The sequence below is a fragment of the Xyrauchen texanus genome, chromosome 2 (genome assembly GCF_025860055.1).
Source record: "Xyrauchen texanus isolate HMW12.3.18 chromosome 2, RBS_HiC_50CHRs, whole genome shotgun sequence".
NCBI classification, from domain to species: domain Eukaryota; kingdom Metazoa; phylum Chordata; class Actinopteri; order Cypriniformes; family Catostomidae; genus Xyrauchen; species Xyrauchen texanus.
Genome location: NC_068277.1, coordinates 40,179,916 through 40,201,072, shown reverse-complemented (window position 1 = coordinate 40,201,072; position 21,157 = coordinate 40,179,916). Strand labels below are relative to the sequence as shown.

Sequence of the window (21,157 nt, the reverse complement as noted above, 5' to 3'; positions counted from 1 at the left end):
AACCTTGCATGGTGTCACATGACTCCATTATGTAGGCTTAATCCTAACTCTGCTTAACAAAATTACCCCATAGTACCACCTAGCATCCAACTAGCAGTAATACCAGTGTTCATCAGTTTCCTGTGGAGGTTTTATTTTCCACGACCAACTGACCAATTAAACTTGGTCGACCAAGAATCTTCTCATCGACTAATGTTTGGTCAACTATTAGGGGGCAGCAATAAATTTGGTACTAGAAAATCACTTGCCATTATACAAAATACAGATGAAAGCTATTTGGAGTGCTCTGCAAGAGATGGCATTGCCTTCACAGAGCCCCCCACTGAACATTGTGTCAGTCTGGAATTACATGAAGAGACAGAAGCAACTGAGACAGCCTAAATAGATAGAAGAATTGTAGCGAATTCTTCAAGAATATTGGTACATCCTATCTGCCAACAACCCAAAAAACATGTGTTCAGTTGTACCTAGGAGAATTGGGTCTGTTTTAAAGGCAAAAGTGGCCACACCAAATATTGATTTAGCTTTTTGATTTTTACTGGACTTTGTATTATGTTAATGGGTAAATGAAAACTATTTGTTTAATTATTTTTGAAGATATCCTCATTATGAAACATTTTTCACAAGTGCCTAAATCTTTTGCTCAGTACTATACATATTTGTACATAAGTTAAATAACTATTTAAAACCAATTGTTTCTTCCAGTTTTGACTTGTATGGTAAAACGCAGTTGTTACCTTTCACCTCTGGACTTTCTGGATGTTATAAAGCTTGAAAAATTTGTTTTACATATATGAATCAAATATCACCAAAAAATATTTCACATCATCTGAAATTTAGCCCCTTCAATGTTATTTTGCATCCCCACCTGCTTCACTGAGTACTACATCTTTACCATGAATTGCATTATTTTCCTATAAAATGGGGATTGTGCACATATGCACATGTCTACATACACAGAAAGAGAGTATTTTTGTTACAGTTTTGAACAGGTTATACTGTATGTTAGTGAATACATTTATTAATATGATTTTAGATGATACGGTACAATGGGGCTTAAGGCCACACAATGGTAAAAGTCATTAGATGTTATTTTCTCCTAAAAGATTAGATGGCAGAAAAAACTGTTAATGCACCTTCCTAACTCCTGTAACACTGCAAAAAAAAATTGACATTAGTGAGAAGGAATGGATTTACTGCAATGAATGTTCAAATTTGGCCCGTTTTGACTGCTGGAAAAGGCAATAGAGTTTAATTTGTGAAATAGGCATTTACTAAAATTGTAACTCCAAAATGTACACAGCTGATTATCTACAAGCAGAATAAATCAGAAATTGTTGTAATATAGTTAAGATCATATAAATTGGGGGAGTCGCGTGACGCCATGTGGGGGTTGGACGTGTGAACGGCGAGCTCTGGGCACTTTGCTAGTTTTTAATACTTTTTATGTCATAAACCGGTGAGATTCGATACACCCTGATTCTTAACTGTTTTATGAACACAATATATCAAGGAATTCAAAATCCTCGGGCTCTGGAGATATTAAAAGACACTTACATGCTCGAGCTGACACCCCAGACAGGGACACAGACAAGGGATTCAATTTGGACGTTGCGGTGGGAGAAATTCAGCATCAGCTGTCCAGCATGTCTGCAATGCTGGCAAAGGTCTTTGCTGACTTGGAGGATCTGGCTGTTTGTTTGTTTGTTTGTTTGTTTTTAATGCCATGCCAGCTTCTATATATATTTCCATTTTGAGAAATGTGTAAGGAATTCTTTAAAAGGTTTTTAAAATCAATTTTTCCTAAAAACTCAAAAATTGCGTTCGGTTTGTTCCTGAGTGCTGACTGAATAAAAAAGGTTTCTCACAGGGTTAAGACCAGTACAGTCTAATAAAATATGTTTCAGGGATAATGGATTCTGGCAGAAGGTACATGTTGGTGAATCTTCTCCTAAAAACTTGTGTGTCAAACTGGAGTGACCAATACGAGAGCAGGTGTAGACAATCTGGTTCCAGCGATTTGAAAACTGAGAGGAACTTCTTTTGCCAACAATATGGCTGATTTCATGATGCATTGATCCCACTCAGTTTGCTATTTGTGTTTTAGGTCAGTGGGAGGTATTGGACACTTTTTGAAATCCGCTGATTAAGCCTATTTTGCAGCAGTGTCTGCTTCCTCATTTCCTGGGATTCCACAGTGTCCAGGTACGAAGCAGATATTGAAATTTTGGGCCTCCAAATCCAGCAGTTTGAACGGAATCTTTACAAGAATTGGGTGATAATTTTTTAAAGATGACATTGCTTGAAGACATGATTTTGAATCTGAAATGATCAGAAAGTTTCTCTGTTGCAGTCTTTATGAAGTCCAGTGCTAAGACGATAGCGTTTGCCTCTGCTGTAAAAATTGAGCAGTGATTGGGGATGGATATTCCTTATTTTTACTACAAGACAATACAAATCAATGTTTACCCAGATCAACCCCAACAGTTAGCTTGTTAAAGGTGAGGGTTGTGCAGGCAAGACAAAAACATTTATTTTGTCATAGTTTTCCTGCAAGGAAAACTCCATGTCCTCTATTCTCTCAAGGGTGAAAAGGAAGGGAGCCTGGATTTTGTACTCATCCATTTCACCTTCATAGAAAATGGTGTCAATAAACAGGTCCCGCATTGTTATGGCCAACAAGACATCATCCTCGTTCATCCTTATGACCTGTGGAAAGTGAACTATCCCAGCAAAGTGGGTTCTGTTCTCCTCCAACCAGTCACAGGCGAGCAGAAACTGTTTCATCACTGCCGAGTCCTCTGTGCAAAATAATAAGACATTTTAATAATAATGTAATTAGTCAAGTGCTGCTCAAACACTTTTATGAAACAGGAAAGGTAATTACATAAACAAATAATAGTCAAACAATACATAAACATAACCTGTACATACATGGATTCTTGTAGTTGGGGTGGCCTCCATAACGTCTAGCACAGATGGGGTGACCTCCATAACGTCTAGCACAGATGGGGTGACCTCCATAACGTTTAGATCTGGTTGGATAATTTGTTTGGTGACTGACTGTTGTCTGAAGTTGATTACAAATGACCTACATACTGGGAATGCACATAATGGATATCTTCACATAATTTTCATTCTTTGCACATAATGGATATCTTCATCCAAAGTATAGTTATCAATATCATACCTTGCCAGAAGAAATGCCTGCAGTAACTGATAGAAGCACCACCACCTCCTGATTACAGGCATGTCAGACTGATAAAAGTTGGCAATTGAAAATCTTAAGCATAAAATTTTAATTGTGTTTTCAATCCTTTATGCTGAACAAATAACCAGAAATTTATAAAAACTCATTGTTGAAAAATCAAAGGGCTTCATACAGAAATAAAACAATACTCTGATGTTATATAAAAAAAATGCAGTGTTGAGCACACACAGAGACAATGGTATAGCAATTATATGACCACTTACCATCAAAATTAATATCCCACAGTCAGTCTTTTGGGGGTGTGTTAAGATCCAAGATTTTAAGTTCAGAGTTGTTTGTGTTCTGTTTTGGCCACTCAAATTTTACTTTGCCCCAGACTTTGTATTTTGGGTGATGGGGCGGCCATAAATTAGGGAGACAAATATATAAAAAATGGGGTTCTGACCAGTATTGTGATTGGTAGACAAATTATTTTAAGGGGTTGGAAGTCAGATGGAGCGCCATCATTTCCAGAGTGGTGGAAAATACTCTTTGATGTGATTTGTCAGTACATGAATAACAGTGCATGAAAGCAGTCCTTCGATGACCTCTCATGGTCCAATTGTAATTGAGGGTTATGACTTTTGGAAAGGTGTTGTTGAAGAGTCTCCATTTCTCACGCCCTCCTCCTCAAAAGCAACTGCAATGCCTCTCCGTCCCTCCAGAGCTTTCACCACTGGCGTCTGCCCCAACTTGGGCTCCAGTCCCTCCAACTACGGCCTGCCAAAAAATTATGCTGCAAAAGAAACAATTCCTGTTTATATTCTGCTTCAAATCAAAAGACGTACACAATTCCAAGCTTGAACCTTAAGAAGTCATTTCTGCAATGATATTACTACTGGATCTGTACCTGCAGTGTTAGTATTGGTTACAGTGAGAGTTTGATTCCTGAGGACAATTGAAGATGACACTGATGTGCCATTTGTTATCCTTGACGAATTGGTGGAACAAGAAGTTTGCAGAGCTCCTGTGAAAAGTGATACATCTGTGGTCTCCTCCGCATTGGTAGAGTGGTTCGGTTCTTGGAAGTCCACATGGCTGCTTCCACCTATAATATACATCTTTCTGGTGTACATTGATCACAGAACAATAACATATATGGACATTAATTTATTTTACAGTCAATAAATCTACTATTGATCCTAGATTTATAACATGGAGCATAATAATTTAAAACATACATATCTTAGCATAGGCATCTCAAACCCCATTTCCATAGTATTAATATGAAGCAAAACAATATTACCATTACAATATTTTTCTAGTGCTGTGTAGATTTTTCCATTTTCAAAATAAAGTCTGATTGGTGCTTGCCCCTGCTATGTATGACAATAGCAACTGTGATCCTTGCATTAGCAAGCACCATTAACTATTAATGCAATGAAAGACATACCAGGCAGTAAATCTCTGAAATCTGTGGCATACACTCCAGTCCACTCCCGGTGATTATTGCAAGCCAACTCCATCTCGAATGGAGTCACCACAGGTCTGTAAAATTCACTTGAATCCAGCAGTGAGTTCTCTGGGCAGGCAACTAGCACATAAACATCGATTTCCAAGAAGTTTGCCAACTTGGGAACATTGATCTTTCCCATGGCGAACATATAGCTCTTCTTGCCTGCTTTGTGAATAATGTCTTTCAGCTGCTCAATGATGGTCAGGTAGTTGGCAACACCCAATGTGCCCACCAAAATGCCCACCACACCAGCATCCTTGGCCCGTTCAATGACATAATAGCGTTTCATTTGGCCTGTGGACGTTTCTGGATTAAATGTGCTGAAGGCACAATGGTTCCAAGCCATCATGAAGTTTGTAAGAGTCAGGCCTTCCTGGCCAATGTAGAACATACTGTAATCATCAATGCTCTGTCCCTCTTTTACACAAAACTGTCTACCAAATTTAATATTGACTCCATCATGCAAGTCCAAGTTATCACTGCCCAAGAAGCTGTCCTGGATTAGATCAGCACCATCTGCTTTTAGAATAGAGACCACAACATTGGCATACATATCACACAAGAACTTCCAGAGAAAACCTGAAAAGAGATTAGATAAATTAACTGACCATTATTAAATGCTTGGCAATGGCATGGACTGGACAATAGCAATTACCCACAGCATATGAATAGGTGACATCATACAAGATGATGACATTACTTTGGCAGTCAGGGTAAAGCTCTTTAAAAGCTGTAGCACACTGCTGGATATCAATAGGTCTCTTCTCAAACACATACAAAAGGGGCAGTCGTCTACTTGGGCAGAGGCAAGATGCCCCATAGTGCATTATACAGTCTGCTCCTACATGTTCTGCGGCTACTTCATCTACACAACAGCTGAAAAGGAAAGACAATTGTCTGGAAGTAAGAATTCTGGCTATATTGCCACAAAATTAATAACTTTTCAACATAGCTCTTACAACCATGCCATACAACGTATCTCCTAAAACAAATATCTTTGCTTTGGTTTCTTTCTCTATTTCTGCAGAGACTGGGACAGCATCACACAAGAGTTTATCTGGAAACTGTAAGGTTACCTGTGGTTAAAACAGGAGATACTGATGCCCTAATGTGCCCTAATGTTTTTATTTGTTTGTGTACAACTTGACAGATGACATCTAGAGATGTTGCCTTACCTTCTTGAATTGATGACTAGTGACAAAATGACAAGTCTCAACTATCTGATACAGCTCCACCAAATGTCCACCATAGCTACCTGCTGCGATGGTGGACACGTTCACAGAGCGTTGGAGAACTGCCTCACTGTTGCTACTGAAAGCATCAGTCATGTTCTCTCAGGAGACAGTGATGTACTCTGGGTATAGAAGGAATGAGATTAATGACTGTTAGAATTGGGTAGACAGAGTACAGTTGAAACACTGGGAATATTTCAGTTCTAATGCAAGTTTGAAATTACATTTTTAGTATGCATATTTCACATTAGCATGTGTGTGAAATTTGAAGAACATAGTCCACATTAATGAGAAATTATTATAGAAAGTTTTTCATTTTCTTACTCTTTCATTGTGAATAAATCATTATTTCTAAATGGCCATGAAAGGAAACTTTTCTTGTTGTAATTATTGATTTGTCTACATTCCGTTAATGTATTTTGTGACATCCTAGAATGTAAGGTCATTGAGAAAATCAGTCAAACAATCAAGATGTTCAGAGGGGGACAGATACAAAAAAAAACATTGTTACAACTGTACCCACTACACAAGAAACATGGTTGCCAATGCTCCTTCTAGAGTCTTTTTTAGCTTTTATTAAATTTAATTTTATTCCCGAACCCATATATTTCCAAAACCTTAAAAAGATAAACCCATTTTACCATATCAAACGCCTTTTCGGCGTTAAGTGAGATGGCTCGACACTGACCATGTGCTATTGCTGAAACGCCTAATTTTATCAGAAGAGCTGCAGCCCCGAATAAACCCCACCTAATCATTTAACATTTTATTAATGATATCATTTTTTGATATCGAAGTGGCTTACATCGGCTACACTGACACCTAGTGGTCTGGATGCCGCATCATTCAAACACAATAGTTTTCCATTACCAATGCCATTGTAGAAATTCATTATGCATAGAAAACCCAGATTAAAGGTATTGTTCACCCAAAAATAAAAATTATCTCATAATTTACACTTCGAAGAAAAATATAAAATATCTCAGCTTTGTAGGTCCTTATAATACATGTGAATGGTAACACGAGTTTTGATGCTCCAAAAAGCACAGACACACAGCATTAACGTCATCCATACTACTCCAGTGGATAAATTAATGTCTCATAAAGGGATTTGATTGCTTTTGGTGCGTAAAAAGATCAATATTTACAAAATTATTTTTAACTATAAATCATCGCTTCCTAGCTCTATGCGTGTTCACGGGAGGGCTGACGTGTGATGTATTGGCATTGGCATGTTTATGTGAGAAGTGATGCATGCGCAACACACCCGGAAGAGCAGCGCTGTTTACAACGGAGTAGGAGGAACACTGTACAGACAGAACGGCGTAAACAAATTTAAGCAAATTTAAACAAAGATGTCAGAAGATTTTTTTGAACTTGAATACTCTGATCAGTAGCACAGAGATGGAGGAGGCTGGACCAACAAGCCTCAGAGAGACAGACATTAGGAGATGTGGTGGTCCACATGTAGGCAATGCTTACAGGGGTAGAGAGTGTCTGCTGCAACGAATGGGACATTGCCATTCCATTGCTGGAAAGACAGCGTGACCTCAGACCTCTCGTGAAAGTGCATACTGCTGCAATGATTTATAGTTACAATTTATTTATATGTTGATCTTTTTGCACCAAAAGCTATTTTATCACATTATAAGACATTAAGTTAACCACTGGAGTCGTATGGAGACTTTAATGCACATTGTCTGCGCTTTTTGGAGCATCAAAAATCGTGTTACCAATCATGCATTATAAGGACCTACTGAGCCGAGATATTTGTCTATTTCTCTTCAAATTTGTTCTGCTGAAGAAACAAAATCATACACATCTGGGATGGCATGAGGGTGAGTAAATGATGAGAATTTTCTTTTTTGGGTAAACTATCCCTTTTATTTAATCCATGAATGAAAGAGCCAATAACAAGGCAGTTACTGAGATTAAGCATGTATTATTTGATGGTCATGTGATGCTAACATGGCTGCCCCCATGAGGTGCCCCTGCCCCATGTAGAATAAAAGAGCTTTTATAAAGTTACTAATTTGACTGAACTCTTAATCTCACATGACTGGTCATGATTTTATACATGTTTAAAATGTTCTATTTATTTCTTTAGAAGTAAAACTTGTGAAATGTGAAAAAAATATACTTAGAGAACCTGTAAATCAGAAAGTTTAGATAAGTAAAACAAACAAATAACGAATTTAGATAGATGAGAGAGAGTACAGAAATGTACCTGGTATTGGGACAGTTGTAACAAAAGCCCTTGTCTTCAAACACTAAATGTAGAAACTAGGCACAATGTTTGCAGGTTTTTTACATTTATTTTGTTAGTAGACAGATAAAGGTATCTCATGTGAAGAAATTATTCTGCTCTGTATTTGTGCAGTACAGATGAAAGCTATATTTTTGTGTTTTTTACATAATTGCCATAGGACCATTCTAATTAGTTAAATCCAATTAAAGTTGCATACTGCAGCAACAAAGACCATCTAGCAGTTATAATAGAAAACTGCCCGAAACTAGTTAGCCGCTGAATAAACTCTAATGATTATTAAATGCGTGACCAAAAAAATTACATATATATTTGAATGAACCACAGCACTGTAACATACCGAAACTCATACGCACATTGTAAACCCACGTTAAGATTAAGAAAAGACTCTTATGTTCATTTCCTTCGTATGTATTTCCCAGTTTAATGCGCAAACACTGAATGCTGCCCTCTAGTGCACTGGATACAATTTTGTTTAAGTTCACATTTTCCCTCCAAAGGCACAGAGAATATGTAATGACTTTTATAGAATAAGAATAACATTATCATAAAAAATACATGTAATGTATAAAAATAAAATATATGCATATATATACAATTAAGTAATTCTAGTCAATAGCTATGTAAAATCAAGTCTAACAGGATATTTGCATTTATTCTGGAAACAGCCTTTGGTGTACTGCTCCCAAATATATATAATGTGATCCCTCAATCTCTTGAACTGCCCTTTATTTAATAATATGCAGTGTATTTAAATGGCATAATTTGTCTGTCTGCCTGTCTAAACAGCATAATTTTATCATGCACCATTATGCAGGATGAACTATTAAAGAACACAAAGAATGACATGCAAACTTGGCTTTATAAGCGTTTGTTCTAAAAACAGCTTTTGTAAAATGTGCTAAAATTGTGAAACGCATATGTGAATTTATGTTCTTGAATCTCAGAGGCAGAATGGTGTGAACATGTTTACTTCACAAATTATTAGGTATATATTTATATGTCTTAGGCTTCTTAGGCTGTTGAATTTGTAGTAAGCAAGAACTTCAAGACCCTAATGCAAGATTTTGCATGCTTGATCTAGGTATGTAAACATAATTTAGTGTCTGAAAAGAACAAAGACATCTTAAAAAGCATCCAAAGTAAGGGATAAATGCCACAGCTCTTCCAATGACTTGAAGCTGATGAGATGTTTTTCCTAGAAGAATAATGTCTCGATGTTCTTGTAGGCCCGTTTATCAGTCCAATGGCGGTCTCCAATAATACGGGTGAAGGTCTCTGCGCGTTACTCTCTTTCCTTTTACGCAACAACACAAGATTAAATGAATCCATTTTCTCTTATGTATTACCTCGTTATTTCATCTGACTCCATAAATGAAAAAGGTTTTAATGATATCTGAGCATCATTAAAAGTGAGCGAATGTTTGATTATTCTTTTTAGCTCTTTAATTATATTTTACCCGTTCAGATTAGGAAACTATGTCGCTTTGAGGTCCTTGCATGTTTTTCTCTTTTATGCGGGTCTCAAACTCACAAGCTCATCAGTATTGGATCATCAAACAGAGGTAATTGTTATATACCTGAGAATGGTCACGTTCCCGTTCACACAATCAAAGATACTTCAGTATAGCCCCCATGGAATTGCATACACTTGAATTTAACTTAACGTTTTCTTCAGTAGAGGTCACGGCCACTATTACAGATATAAGTTGACCAACATAACTTCTCTTGTAATAGCTTTGGATTGGCCATGCGTGGTTTCCGGTACACTTATCTGGAGAAACATCAAATCAAAAGAGAGGTAAGACACACCCGAATTTAGATTGGTCAAGAAGCATTTGCTGTTCTAAACGGAAATTCCCTTTTTGTCTTTGCAAACCAAGTACACTTGAATCGATGCCAAATATTAGTCGTCACTAATCTGATGCAGACTTGTGGTAACATACAAATCGTTTAATCTGTTTGGGGAAAACAATGTCAGAGTCAGTCAGAATAAAATCAAATGTTGACAATTTATTGACCAGGTAATAGAACATTAATTCAAAATCCAATTCATAGAGTAAAATCATCGATCAATCAAATTTAACAACAACAATTCAGAAATCGAGGAATTTAAAGAACTATTTACCTGGCAACGAAGACTACACACAGCGATCGTGTGGGAAGTCTACCTACAGACTCCTCGAACCTTTTGCCCATTTTCCTTATAAACCCAGATAATTCAATATGCTCACCAAATGGTGGTGTCTGTCATTATAATTAGATTTTGGTCCCCTGTTGAGGGGTTCACAACTGTGGGATCAGAATTTGTAATTGAATGGGTTCTTGATTCCTGTAGATTTACATACAGGAGGTAGTTTGTATGGAGGATCTGGGGGAGGGCACACCTTTAAGGGGCACACTACATTTCTCATATTTTATAACTTATTTTAGCTTTTCATTATGGCTGGGAGAATGAGACCAGTTTACCAGGTGCATTGAGACACTTTAAATGGTACCAAACATGTATATTTTAGAGCTTTATGTGAGGGGGAGATGATGAGACTGCAGAAGTGAGGTGTGAGCTGCACTGTGTGCTGCGTCTCGGATGTTGCTGTTACATATGCAAGAGAGAGTTCAAATGTTAATTCTCATGAGAGACTTTTGTTTTCTCGAGGAGTAACCCAGACTCACTGACACCCGCCTTACATTCACATCCATATCCGATAGAATCCAAACACAACTGTGGGACATGTGAATATTGAACCTAGCGGAAGTACAAAAAATAATAATAATTATGAATCAAAATGAATCAATTGAAATAGTTGCTAAGTGAATAACATGTATTTAAATAATTGACTTAATTACATCTTGACCTCTGTACAGTACAGCTGTATCCGTATGATTATGTGGAATAGGGAACATTTTGTGGCTATGCATGTGTAGGTCTTTATGACTGCTAAATTATAATTTGAAATTTGAATATTTGTCGAATTTAAGATAAATATGCACATTTGAGTGCTAAAGCTGTGCAATATATTTCAGTCTGACATTTACACAGCCAAATACATACAACCAGTCCTGTTTAAAAAGTCCCCCAATTTAAACTAGTTTTTCACAATTCCTGACATTTAATCATAGAAAACTTTCCCTGTCTGAGGTCAGTTAGAATCACAGCTTTATTTTAAGAATGTGAAAATATCAGAATATTAGTAGAGAGAATGATTTATTTCAGATTTTATATCTTTCATCACATTCCTAGTGGGTCAGAATTTCGTAGTTATTCATTTTTTTCTTTATTTATTACAATTCAGACTTGTGACATAATCTATACTTTATTCATTAAATCTTTCTTCTTAACAATTGGTAACAAAGCATTGATACTAAACTAATGATTGAAATTGATTAAAATAATATATTATATGGTTATTAAAAAGTAAATATCAAATACTAGAACTAGCCATACATTGGATGGTAGGCTACTATACAACATATACAGTAGCTGAAAATGGCATGTACCAGAAGTTATTGAGGACTTTCATGGTCACATTATGAATACTGATTAAATTTTATAATTTTTTAAAAATAATATTAACATTTTAATAAGTTCTCTAGGTTTAATTACCTTTAAAATGATTTCAGTTTAATTGAACTAAATAATAATATAACAAAATAGATATAGACATACACATAACATTGTAAAGCCCTATGCTTTTCTTTGATGGAACAGTTTTGAGAGGACTGTACATCTAGAAAAATGTTAGGGAACAGTACGGATCAAATGTTGTGTCAATGTTGACAGTGTATTGTCTATAAACAGGCAAGTATTTAGAGATCTACATTTAAAATGATGGCATTATGAACCACATGACCCTCTGAATTACATAGTAACCCAACACTTGACTGGAGCAGCAATAAACAGTTTTTTGTTTGTACACACACTCCAAACCTCTACAATTTAAAGCACATATAACACTGGATTTTACTGCTTGGACAAATTTCACAATCTTCTGCAATTAAGCACAAATTACTTCATGAACACATCCAAAATTAATTGCAAAATGTTTTGTTTTGTAAAAAGATGTAAAACTGCAGGCTCTGTTGAGATCAACAGTAAGAAATGGTTAAACCTTTCAATTGAGACTGTGTGCGTGCACATTGTTAATTTCTGGCCAGTCACAACTGAAGGGATCTCAGAAAAAGTAACATTGCCAGTTTACCTGGCAGCATACACCACACAAAAGGTGCACTTGATTACACTTCATGCCAGGAACACCACACACACCGATAGCACCACGGCAAACATTGCCACACCACACAGCATCATTGCCATGAACATCTGGCTACGATCGCAAAAGCGTTCAGCTGCCTCTTCATCGATGGAGAGCAGTGCCAGTGAGGCACTGTCAGAGCTGATGGGGTCAGCATACTGAGGTCCCTGTGCTTCCACCGTCCAACGCAGAACATTGACCTTCAGCTCCATGTCTTCCAGAGTGCGGTCCACCTGCGCGATCTCCTGCTCCAGCTGACTCTGTTCCTGACTCTCCATGTTGGAAGTCTGGGTGCTATCATTAGACTCCTGCAGGTCAGGCAGGCTCAAGGCCCGTGCTGCCACCTCTGTTGTCCCCCCTGTTTAAAAGCATAAGCAATTTGATTTGTATTTGTAGTCTTATCACAGTGATAAAATCAAGCTTGATCTGAGCTTATAAATTTACAATGAAACTGGCAGAGGAATGTACATAAACATAAAGTTGCACCCACTGATTTTTTTGTTCAATAAAAATGTTAACCCCCCCCCCCCCCCCAAAATATATTTTTTTACATGTTTAAAATCATGAACACTCACATGAGATAAATAATCCAGCCAAATCAGTAGCCTAATAAAAAGCGGTTTCATTTTACATAGTGTTAGGCTGCCATATTAAGGTCACATGACCGGCCGAATACTACACGTTTTATTTTGGTAACCCCGCTATTATCGAGCACTTTTGTTTTCAGAATAAAGTAATCATGGTTGACTGTGAATAGCACATCTCTTCAATGGCATCTAACCGAATGCAATCACCTTTGAATGATGCTCCATCCACGCCTCAAGGTGTCAGTTTAAATCCAAGACATCTGTCATATTAGTCAGTACAACATAAATAAAAAAGCATCGAGTGCTAAACTGCACTGCTAATTTAACTTAGAAATACAGCTCATTATTTTCTATCTAGCTCTATGCTAACGATTCATGATGGTAATGGGGAAATAAATTAATGTTGAACACTAGTTACAAATGTTGAATCCTAGATTAAACAGAGATGAGTGATATTATTTCCACCTTTGTGAAGCTTGTTTGTGAGACTCTACCTGAAGTAGGCCCACACTGAAACGTATTGGGGAGTATTTGAATGTTTTGTTTACTGCCATGTGATATTAAAGGCTGTAAAGGACCCTTTTTACAGACTGTGACGATGTGTTTCAGCCTTATTTATCAGCCTAAATTTAGCTAACTATCTTATATTTTCAGTTTTATAAAATGTTATAAAATGTATAACATTATGCTTTGTGTTATATTACTTCAGATTTGGTTTAAAAATACAAGTTACCACAGCTGTGACAGTTAATTTGGCATCTCTTCTTTCTGTTGTAGATCATTGTTTCTCTATCTTCTCTCTATGTTGAAATCATGGAAAAGTAACAGTGGATTTTTGTTGTTGGAGCAACACAAAACACACACACACATACACGCGCACACACACGCACACACACACGCACACACACGCACAGGCAGCCAAAAGTTTGGAAAAATGTACAGATTTTGCTGTTTCAGAAGGAAATTGGTAATTTAATTCACCAAAGTGGCATTCAACTGATCACAAATTATAGTCAGGACATTACTGATGTAAAAAAACATCATTACTATTTGAAAAAAGTCATTTTTCAGTCATCAAGCAGCCATCACTCCAACCTTATCCTTGAGTAATCATGCTAAACTGCTAATTTGGTACTAGAAAATCACTTGCCATTATATCAAGCACAGTTGAAAGCCATTTGGTTCATTAAATGAAGCTTAACATTGTCTTTGTGTTTGTTTTTTAGTTCCCACAGTATGCAATTGACTGGCATGTCTTAATGTCAATATTAGGTAAAAAATGGCAAACAAATAAACATCTTTTTCTAGACACTCGTCAGTCAATCATTGTTTGAATGCTATACAATTCTTGAAATAACAAGGACAGAAGAGATGTGGAAGGCCCAGATGTACAACTAAACAAGAGGATAAGTACATCAGAGTCTCTAGTTTGAGAAATAGACGCCTCAAATGTCCTCAGCTGACAGCTTCATTGAATTCTACCCGCTCAACACCAGTTTCATGTACACCAGTAAAGAGAAGACTCAGGGGTGCAGACCTTATGGGAAGAATTGCAAAGAAAAAGACATTGGACAACAGATCACTGGAAAAGAGTGTTGTGGATCTTAACCCCATTGAGCTTTTGTGTGATCAGCTAGACTGTAAGGTGCGTGAGAAGTGCCCGACAAGACACACACATCTATGGCAAGTGCTACAGGAAGTGTGGGGTGAAATGTCACCTGAGTATCTGGACAAACTGACAGCTAGAATGTCAAGGATCTGCAAAGCTGTCATTGATGCACGTGGAGGATTTTTTGATGAGAAATCTTTGAAGTAGTTTAAGAAGTTCTGAACGTTTCTTTCAAATTATAATAGTAATTTTTCACGTTATTAATGTCCTGACTATATGTTATGAATGTCACTTTGATGAATAACAATACTAATTTCTTTCCATAACAGAAACATTTTTACATTATTCCAAACTTTGGACCTCCAGTGTGTATATATTGTATGAATTAAATGTGTTTCAATGGATGTATGGAATGTTACAGCTAAGAAGATGCAGCTCATAAATGGTTGTAAGTTTTGCATAGGCGATAAGTAGTAAGTATAATGCACGGTGTGACAAAAAATTATTTATGGCCCTGATTTATGGCTTAATTGCTGTACATAGTGACAAAAAATATTTATGGCCTATGCTTTATGACCTAATTGCTGTACATTTGACCTTTCCCTCCGGCCCTTCCCTCCCTCGGGCAGTTGTACATGCTGTGATATGGCGTGTCTGTTCTGATACCCCCATATGTGTATTTAAAAAGGTTTGTTCATTGCAACTATTCAGCAAGTATTTTGTGATTTCCACTTGTGCAATGGCTGCTCCCAGCACTCCTAAAAATACAATGTTAAATGATGTAAAAAGACTTACTAAGATATACTGGGCTCCGAGGAGATGTCATGGTCCAGGCATGACCAAGTCTCTTCATGAGCCGTTAGAAGATCTGAAATATGAATTTCATCTAAACAACACACAGTTGTGTATGTACGACTTTGACAGAACATCTTGTACTGTTAAGTTATTCAACAAGGGTGATGCAGTGGATGAAGTCCGTTGTTTGTATTTCACGGGAAAGGACTGGGATGTATTTTACAATCGTGTTTGGAGGAATCTGAATAATGGAGCATCTCCAGAATCATTTCCAAGAGACCGTGCGTTTGGTAATCACACTATCAAGAGGGTGGCTGACCATGTCTACATACTTACCAGCGAGGACAAACAGGGTCTCAGTGACAGAGGGTGTCCTTTCCCAGAGACAGAGCACAATGAATGTTTCCAAATGAGGTTTTTGTTTCAGTGAAAAGATGTTCCTATACTGAATTATGTTTTTCAAAGATAGACAAACTGTTTAAATGGTGTGATGCAAATGACCAATACAATGTAATTAAGGTCAGCCTGTTTGACCCCGAAAAAGCGTGGGAGTGACCGTGTAACGCCGCCCACCTTCTACAGACCTTAAAGGTTGGTGGTGACTGACCGCATTTCAAACCAACATTCAAACCAACATGTCTCAAGACTTTACTACAGATCTTCCTGGACCCTTCGCATCGCCCAATGACACAGATACTTCAGCAAGAGATGACCCCATTGTAGGGACTTCTGACATCGGCCATTGGCTTGACAAGTTTTGCATGGATCTTGGCTACAGCAATCTAACGTTCATTTCATCCCACAGATCAGGATGCCCACTTCCGGATGCAGCGGCTCTTAGGGGAGAGGACGACACGGATGGCATTATTGGTGTGAAGGGGTTCAATTTCATAAAAGCAGTCATAGTGGTCATTCTGGATCATCTCCTCGATTTAAAGTTAAAAGAGTTGTGCTACGGTTGTGAAGTGGATCACCCCAGTCCTTTTCCGTGAAATACAAACAACGGACTTCATCCATTGCATCACCCTTGTTGAATAACTTAACAGTACAAGATGTTCTGTCAAAGTCGTACATACACAACTGTGTGTTGTTTAGATGAAATTCATATTTCAGATCTTCTAACGGCTCATGAAGAGACTTGGTCATGCCTGGACCATGACATCTCCTCGGAGCCCAATATATCTTAGTAAGTCTTTTTACATCATTTAACATTGTATTTTTAGGAGTGCTGGGAGCAGCCATTGCACAAGTGGAAATCACAAAATACTTGCTGAATAGTTGCAATGAACAAACCTAACCCTTTTTAAATACACATATGGGGGTATCAGAACAGACACGTCATATCACAGCATGTACAACTGCCCGAGGGAGGGGAGGGGCTGGAGGGAAAGGTCAAATGTACAGCAATTAGTTCATAAAGCATAGGCCATAAATATTTTTTGTCACTATGTACAGCAATTAAGCCATAAATCAGGGCCATAAATCATTTTTTTGTCACACCGTGCATTATACTTACTACTGCGATATTAACATGAAAAGTGTCTGTTGGCAGTGTCTTTACAAATATATGCAGTTCTGCATGCTTACCCTGTATGCCTGTATTTACCATGGTACTGTTGCCGGCCAGGGAAAAGTGCTTGACCATGCTGAAAACTTTGCACATGTCTGCATGTAAGAGCTCCAGGCAAGAGGAGAACGCCACCCACAGCAGCTCTGTTTCCTTCCTTCTATCCTCTGGTAAATTTTTATCTCTTAGCCGAGCTGTCAGGTGGTTGCGGCAGGACAGTGCTAGTGCCTGGGCCCGCTCTCGTGTTTGGCGCAGATCAAGGCGCAGACTGGAGCTGTCAGTGCATCCGCCAACACAGGAGGCCAAGTGCCGATAACATGCCACCACCTGAGTCAGATCAGATCAACTGTATTTTAAAAATGTGAATCTTCAGAGTTTACGATTTACGTATATGATATATAGGCTATCATTGATTTTATTACTGTTCAAGTTAACAAACATCCTTATGGAGGATTATGAATGACAAATATTATTAATAATCTGCTTGTCATTAGACAGCTATTTCAGGATAAGCTTTGGAATCTTTTGGGATCTTGCTCTAGTTCATGCTATCTTTAGCCATGTGTGGCATTGCTGACAACAGAAAAAAAAGAATACAGCTAATTTCAGTTGGTTAGTCAGGGTATTGACACATGCCTCCACCTGAATCAAGCAGTGGACCATGGTTCATCCCTACTTAGAGATAGTGCTTTTTCACCCTAAGGCTTGAGAAACACACCATTACAAGATGCTTTCATGTTCTGTCTGCAAATAAGGAGAAATGAGGACACACACTGTATATGCTCTTTCATCTTCAATTTGGACCTCAATTATTTTGTTGTCAACAGCTAAACAAATGACTGAAAAATAAACCACAATTGACCGGTGGCTCATTTATCATCTAGGTTATGCTACTCCCCTCCCCCTATTCCTTATCTTTTTTTTTTATATTTTGCTGATTACAGAATGAATGAATCTTATTTATTAATCTTTTTTTATTTTTCTTTGACAAAAACAAATTAATGATACTCTAAGCCTAAATCCAAGATAATTAAAAATGATGCATCACAAAAGTCCCTAAAAATTGTGGAAGTCTGTTTAGAATAATACGAAAATATGTCAAAGTTTGATTATGATCAGTTATTGGATAATTTAAGACCAACTAACCTTAATGAGGGAATCCACCATTGATTTCCCCTCTTGCAGTGGCTGTGCTGATGTTCCATTGTCAGCAACCTTGTTGTTACAAAGTTGCATTGGTTTGTATTTTTAAAGGTAACAAGGGTGAATCCCTGTCCCAAAACCAAATGTTATACCCCACTCTCAAACTCTCCAAACCTTATACAGCCCTCTTCTTAGCTGTAGTGAATTATGATCCATATTTGAGCTGACAGTCCCATCTGAACTGGTGACAAAAGTTTAATTTATCTATTGTCACTTACCCATGTAAAAATACAAATTCACAAAAGGTTCAAAAGGTTTTCAAAAAAAGGACAGAAAAAACAGAGAGAGTGCTGAGTATTGTGATGTCAAAGTCGAGTGTGATAATCCGAACGATTGACCCCTTTGCACTGACACAGGCAAGGCATGGCTGTGTGGTTAAGCTCATTACATGCTGCTGAGTGTTGCGGAGATGCTGGGCCTGGCAATGCGTCATTACCTCCTCCAAGACCCCCCCTCTTTATCTTATAACATGCTTGCTTTCTTCTCTTTCCATTCTCTTTCTCTATGTGTGCCTGAATGTCAGGACAGGCCCCGAGGGGCAGGTTGTGGTCCAGTGTTTGCTAAAGTTCTTGCATCGGTCAACCAATATGCCCAGACAAAGGGTGACATTGCTTATTTGTCCCAAACCTACAAATTTGAAAAAGTAATGCATGCTTATATGCATTATCCAAACATATTTATTAAATGATCTATCATCTATTAGTTTTCCAATGCAAAATGATTTACCTTAAATGTATCTTAGTGATGAGGGCACTATAGAATAGTTCCACAAAATGTTAATGTATTATTTTGTTTATGTATATCCAATCCATTTATGATAAATAAATGAGCAGTAACAAACTTTCCAGAGTAACTGCTTTTATTAACCTCAAATGAATTTGCCAGGAACACAACAGCACATCTTCTGTAATGTTCTAATTATATGTTTGGACTGGGCAGCCAATCACTAGTCTCCTCTGTCTCAGGTCAAATTAGATTAGGGGCATGTTAAAATAATCTCTCAGATATATCTGCTGGATCGGTCTGGTTATCCCATCTTAACCATGATCGTATAGACCATTCGGATGCAGATCCTTTTTGACTATTGTACTTTTTGACAAAGTCATCTGACTATTCCAGTCATTTTAAACATTTGAATGTGAAGTAGGCTTATACTGAATGATGTTGTAATCTGAATTTACGGTATAAACCTATATAGCCAAGAGATACAAATCTGATGATTTTGGCATTGCGCTATGGTAGACAATAGAATTGTTGGTTGGTAGTTTCTCAAAGATAGATTTTTTTATTATATTTATTGTCATTTTGGTTTCATCAAATTAGAGGGTACAAGAAATTGTATACAGGCTCATTCATGTTTAGGGTATATATGGGGAGAGTGGGGTTGGTGTACAGTATTTTTGATTTGATGAATTTCATGTGGAATCCATCTAGTTCAAAGAAACCTATAACTTATCCATAATGGATCAAAAACTAAAAATAAATACATTCATCCATCCATCCATCCAAAAATATATATTTGACTAAGTTGTGCACTTGTGATACAGTCTTTAGGACATGTGTGCACCTTTAAATGAGATTAGTCAGATATGTGGCAATGTAAAAAAAACAGAAATGATGATGCCACCATTTCTGGCCATATAGGCTAGCTGGTATTGGTCTAGTTATTACCACACTAGTAGAGCTATTTTCGCAGTAAAATACACAAGTATTGACATGAATAAATCCATAAGCATAATTTACAGGTGGGACAGATGTCCTTACCACTTTTTTAAATAGCTTTCATCAGGTAAGTGTCTCATGCAGAAGAAACATCTCCAGTTCTTGAGCTGGAGTTCCCATATGTATATGTGTGTGTTATAAATAATAAGTGGTGATCTAGCACTGGAGTTTGTTATTTTTAATGGTATTATGAGTGCTCTTGCAACTGCTAATAGTGGCATTGAGTGACAGCGGGCGGCAAACTTTTATTGTGTATCCAGACGCATGCTCTACTCATGCTGCAGCTACTCATTTTCAGTTAAATCACAAAGCAAAATGCAAACAGATGTGTAGCTCATGATATACAGTACATCCCCACTGATGTTCACATGTACACATTTTATTGTGATGGTTTAGAACCCCTAACTCCTTGTAATGGAAGCAAATACTTTACCATGAGACCAATTAATCATTATGGCAAAAATTTACTATTGACTAACAAAATCCAAATACTGACAGTTCCAGATGTATTAAATGATCAAATTAACTAGGTGAAATATATATTGGAGCCCTTAAATTGATCATCAAGACCGACTGTTTCAAAAACAGTCAAATATTGACATTATCAGCACATACCCCAATTAAACAAGTAATTTTGAATAACTTATGTTTCAGGCAAATTTTGGCCAGTTAGAATACATTTCTAGCAATACTAGTTCCAAAAGAAACCACAGGGTCCTTAATTATGCACGAATCTCTCACTGGACTGCTCTCAGTTTGGTGGTGAGAACGACTCCTGTTTTTTAATGAATCAGTTAAGTCAACAACTCAGTGATTCAATTCTATTCATTATAAGTCAAGCATCTGTGAATTGCATTTGGAATTGTGCCCACAACTCTTTAATATTCCTCAATCTCTCTCTTATAAATAGTGTAAAAAAAACTATGCTCCCATAGCTACTATGAAAAACTATATTTTTATAGTAACAAATTTAAGTTCCAAAAGGGCAACATTGAAGTGAATTAGATAGCAAGTGTAACACATGGACATTATCATAGTGTCATTTGGGTGTACTACTGAAATTATGTATGTTTTGCATCTATTTATATTCAATAACTGCCTGAGAAAATACACATGTGTAATTTATGTGTAACTTAGGTGTAGCTGATGTGTATCTTAAGTGCAGATTACGTGTTATTTGTAGCTCAAAATGTTTCTAGGAGAGAGCGTAACCATAGATA

The 21,157-nt window shown here is 37.2% G+C and overlaps 2 protein-coding genes across 2 annotated transcripts; both read right to left on the bottom strand.

Moving 5' to 3' along the window:
- Positions 1–3,159: 3,159 nt before the first annotated feature.
- On the bottom strand, positions 3,160–6,034 carry LOC127655289 (2-(3-amino-3-carboxypropyl)histidine synthase subunit 2-like). Its single transcript, XM_052143018.1, has 4 exons — positions 5,882–6,034; positions 5,679–5,782; positions 5,407–5,582; positions 3,160–5,309 (listed from the first exon to the last, which is right to left on the bottom strand). The coding sequence occupies exons 1-4, from the start codon at positions 6,032–6,034 to the stop codon at positions 4,603–4,605; spliced, it is 1,140 nt and encodes a 379-aa protein (XP_051998978.1). The 3' UTR covers positions 3,160–4,602.
- A 5,411-nt stretch (positions 6,035–11,445) lies between these two features.
- rgs9bp (regulator of G protein signaling 9 binding protein) lies at positions 11,446–18,531 on the bottom strand. Its single transcript, XM_052142606.1, has 3 exons — positions 18,159–18,531; positions 17,033–17,339; positions 11,446–12,812 (listed from the first exon to the last, which is right to left on the bottom strand). Exons 1-3 carry the CDS (start codon positions 18,246–18,248, stop codon positions 12,445–12,447), a joined length of 765 nt encoding a protein of 254 aa, XP_051998566.1. The 5' UTR covers positions 18,249–18,531; the 3' UTR covers positions 11,446–12,444.
- Between the last annotated feature and the right edge of the window lie 2,626 nt (positions 18,532–21,157).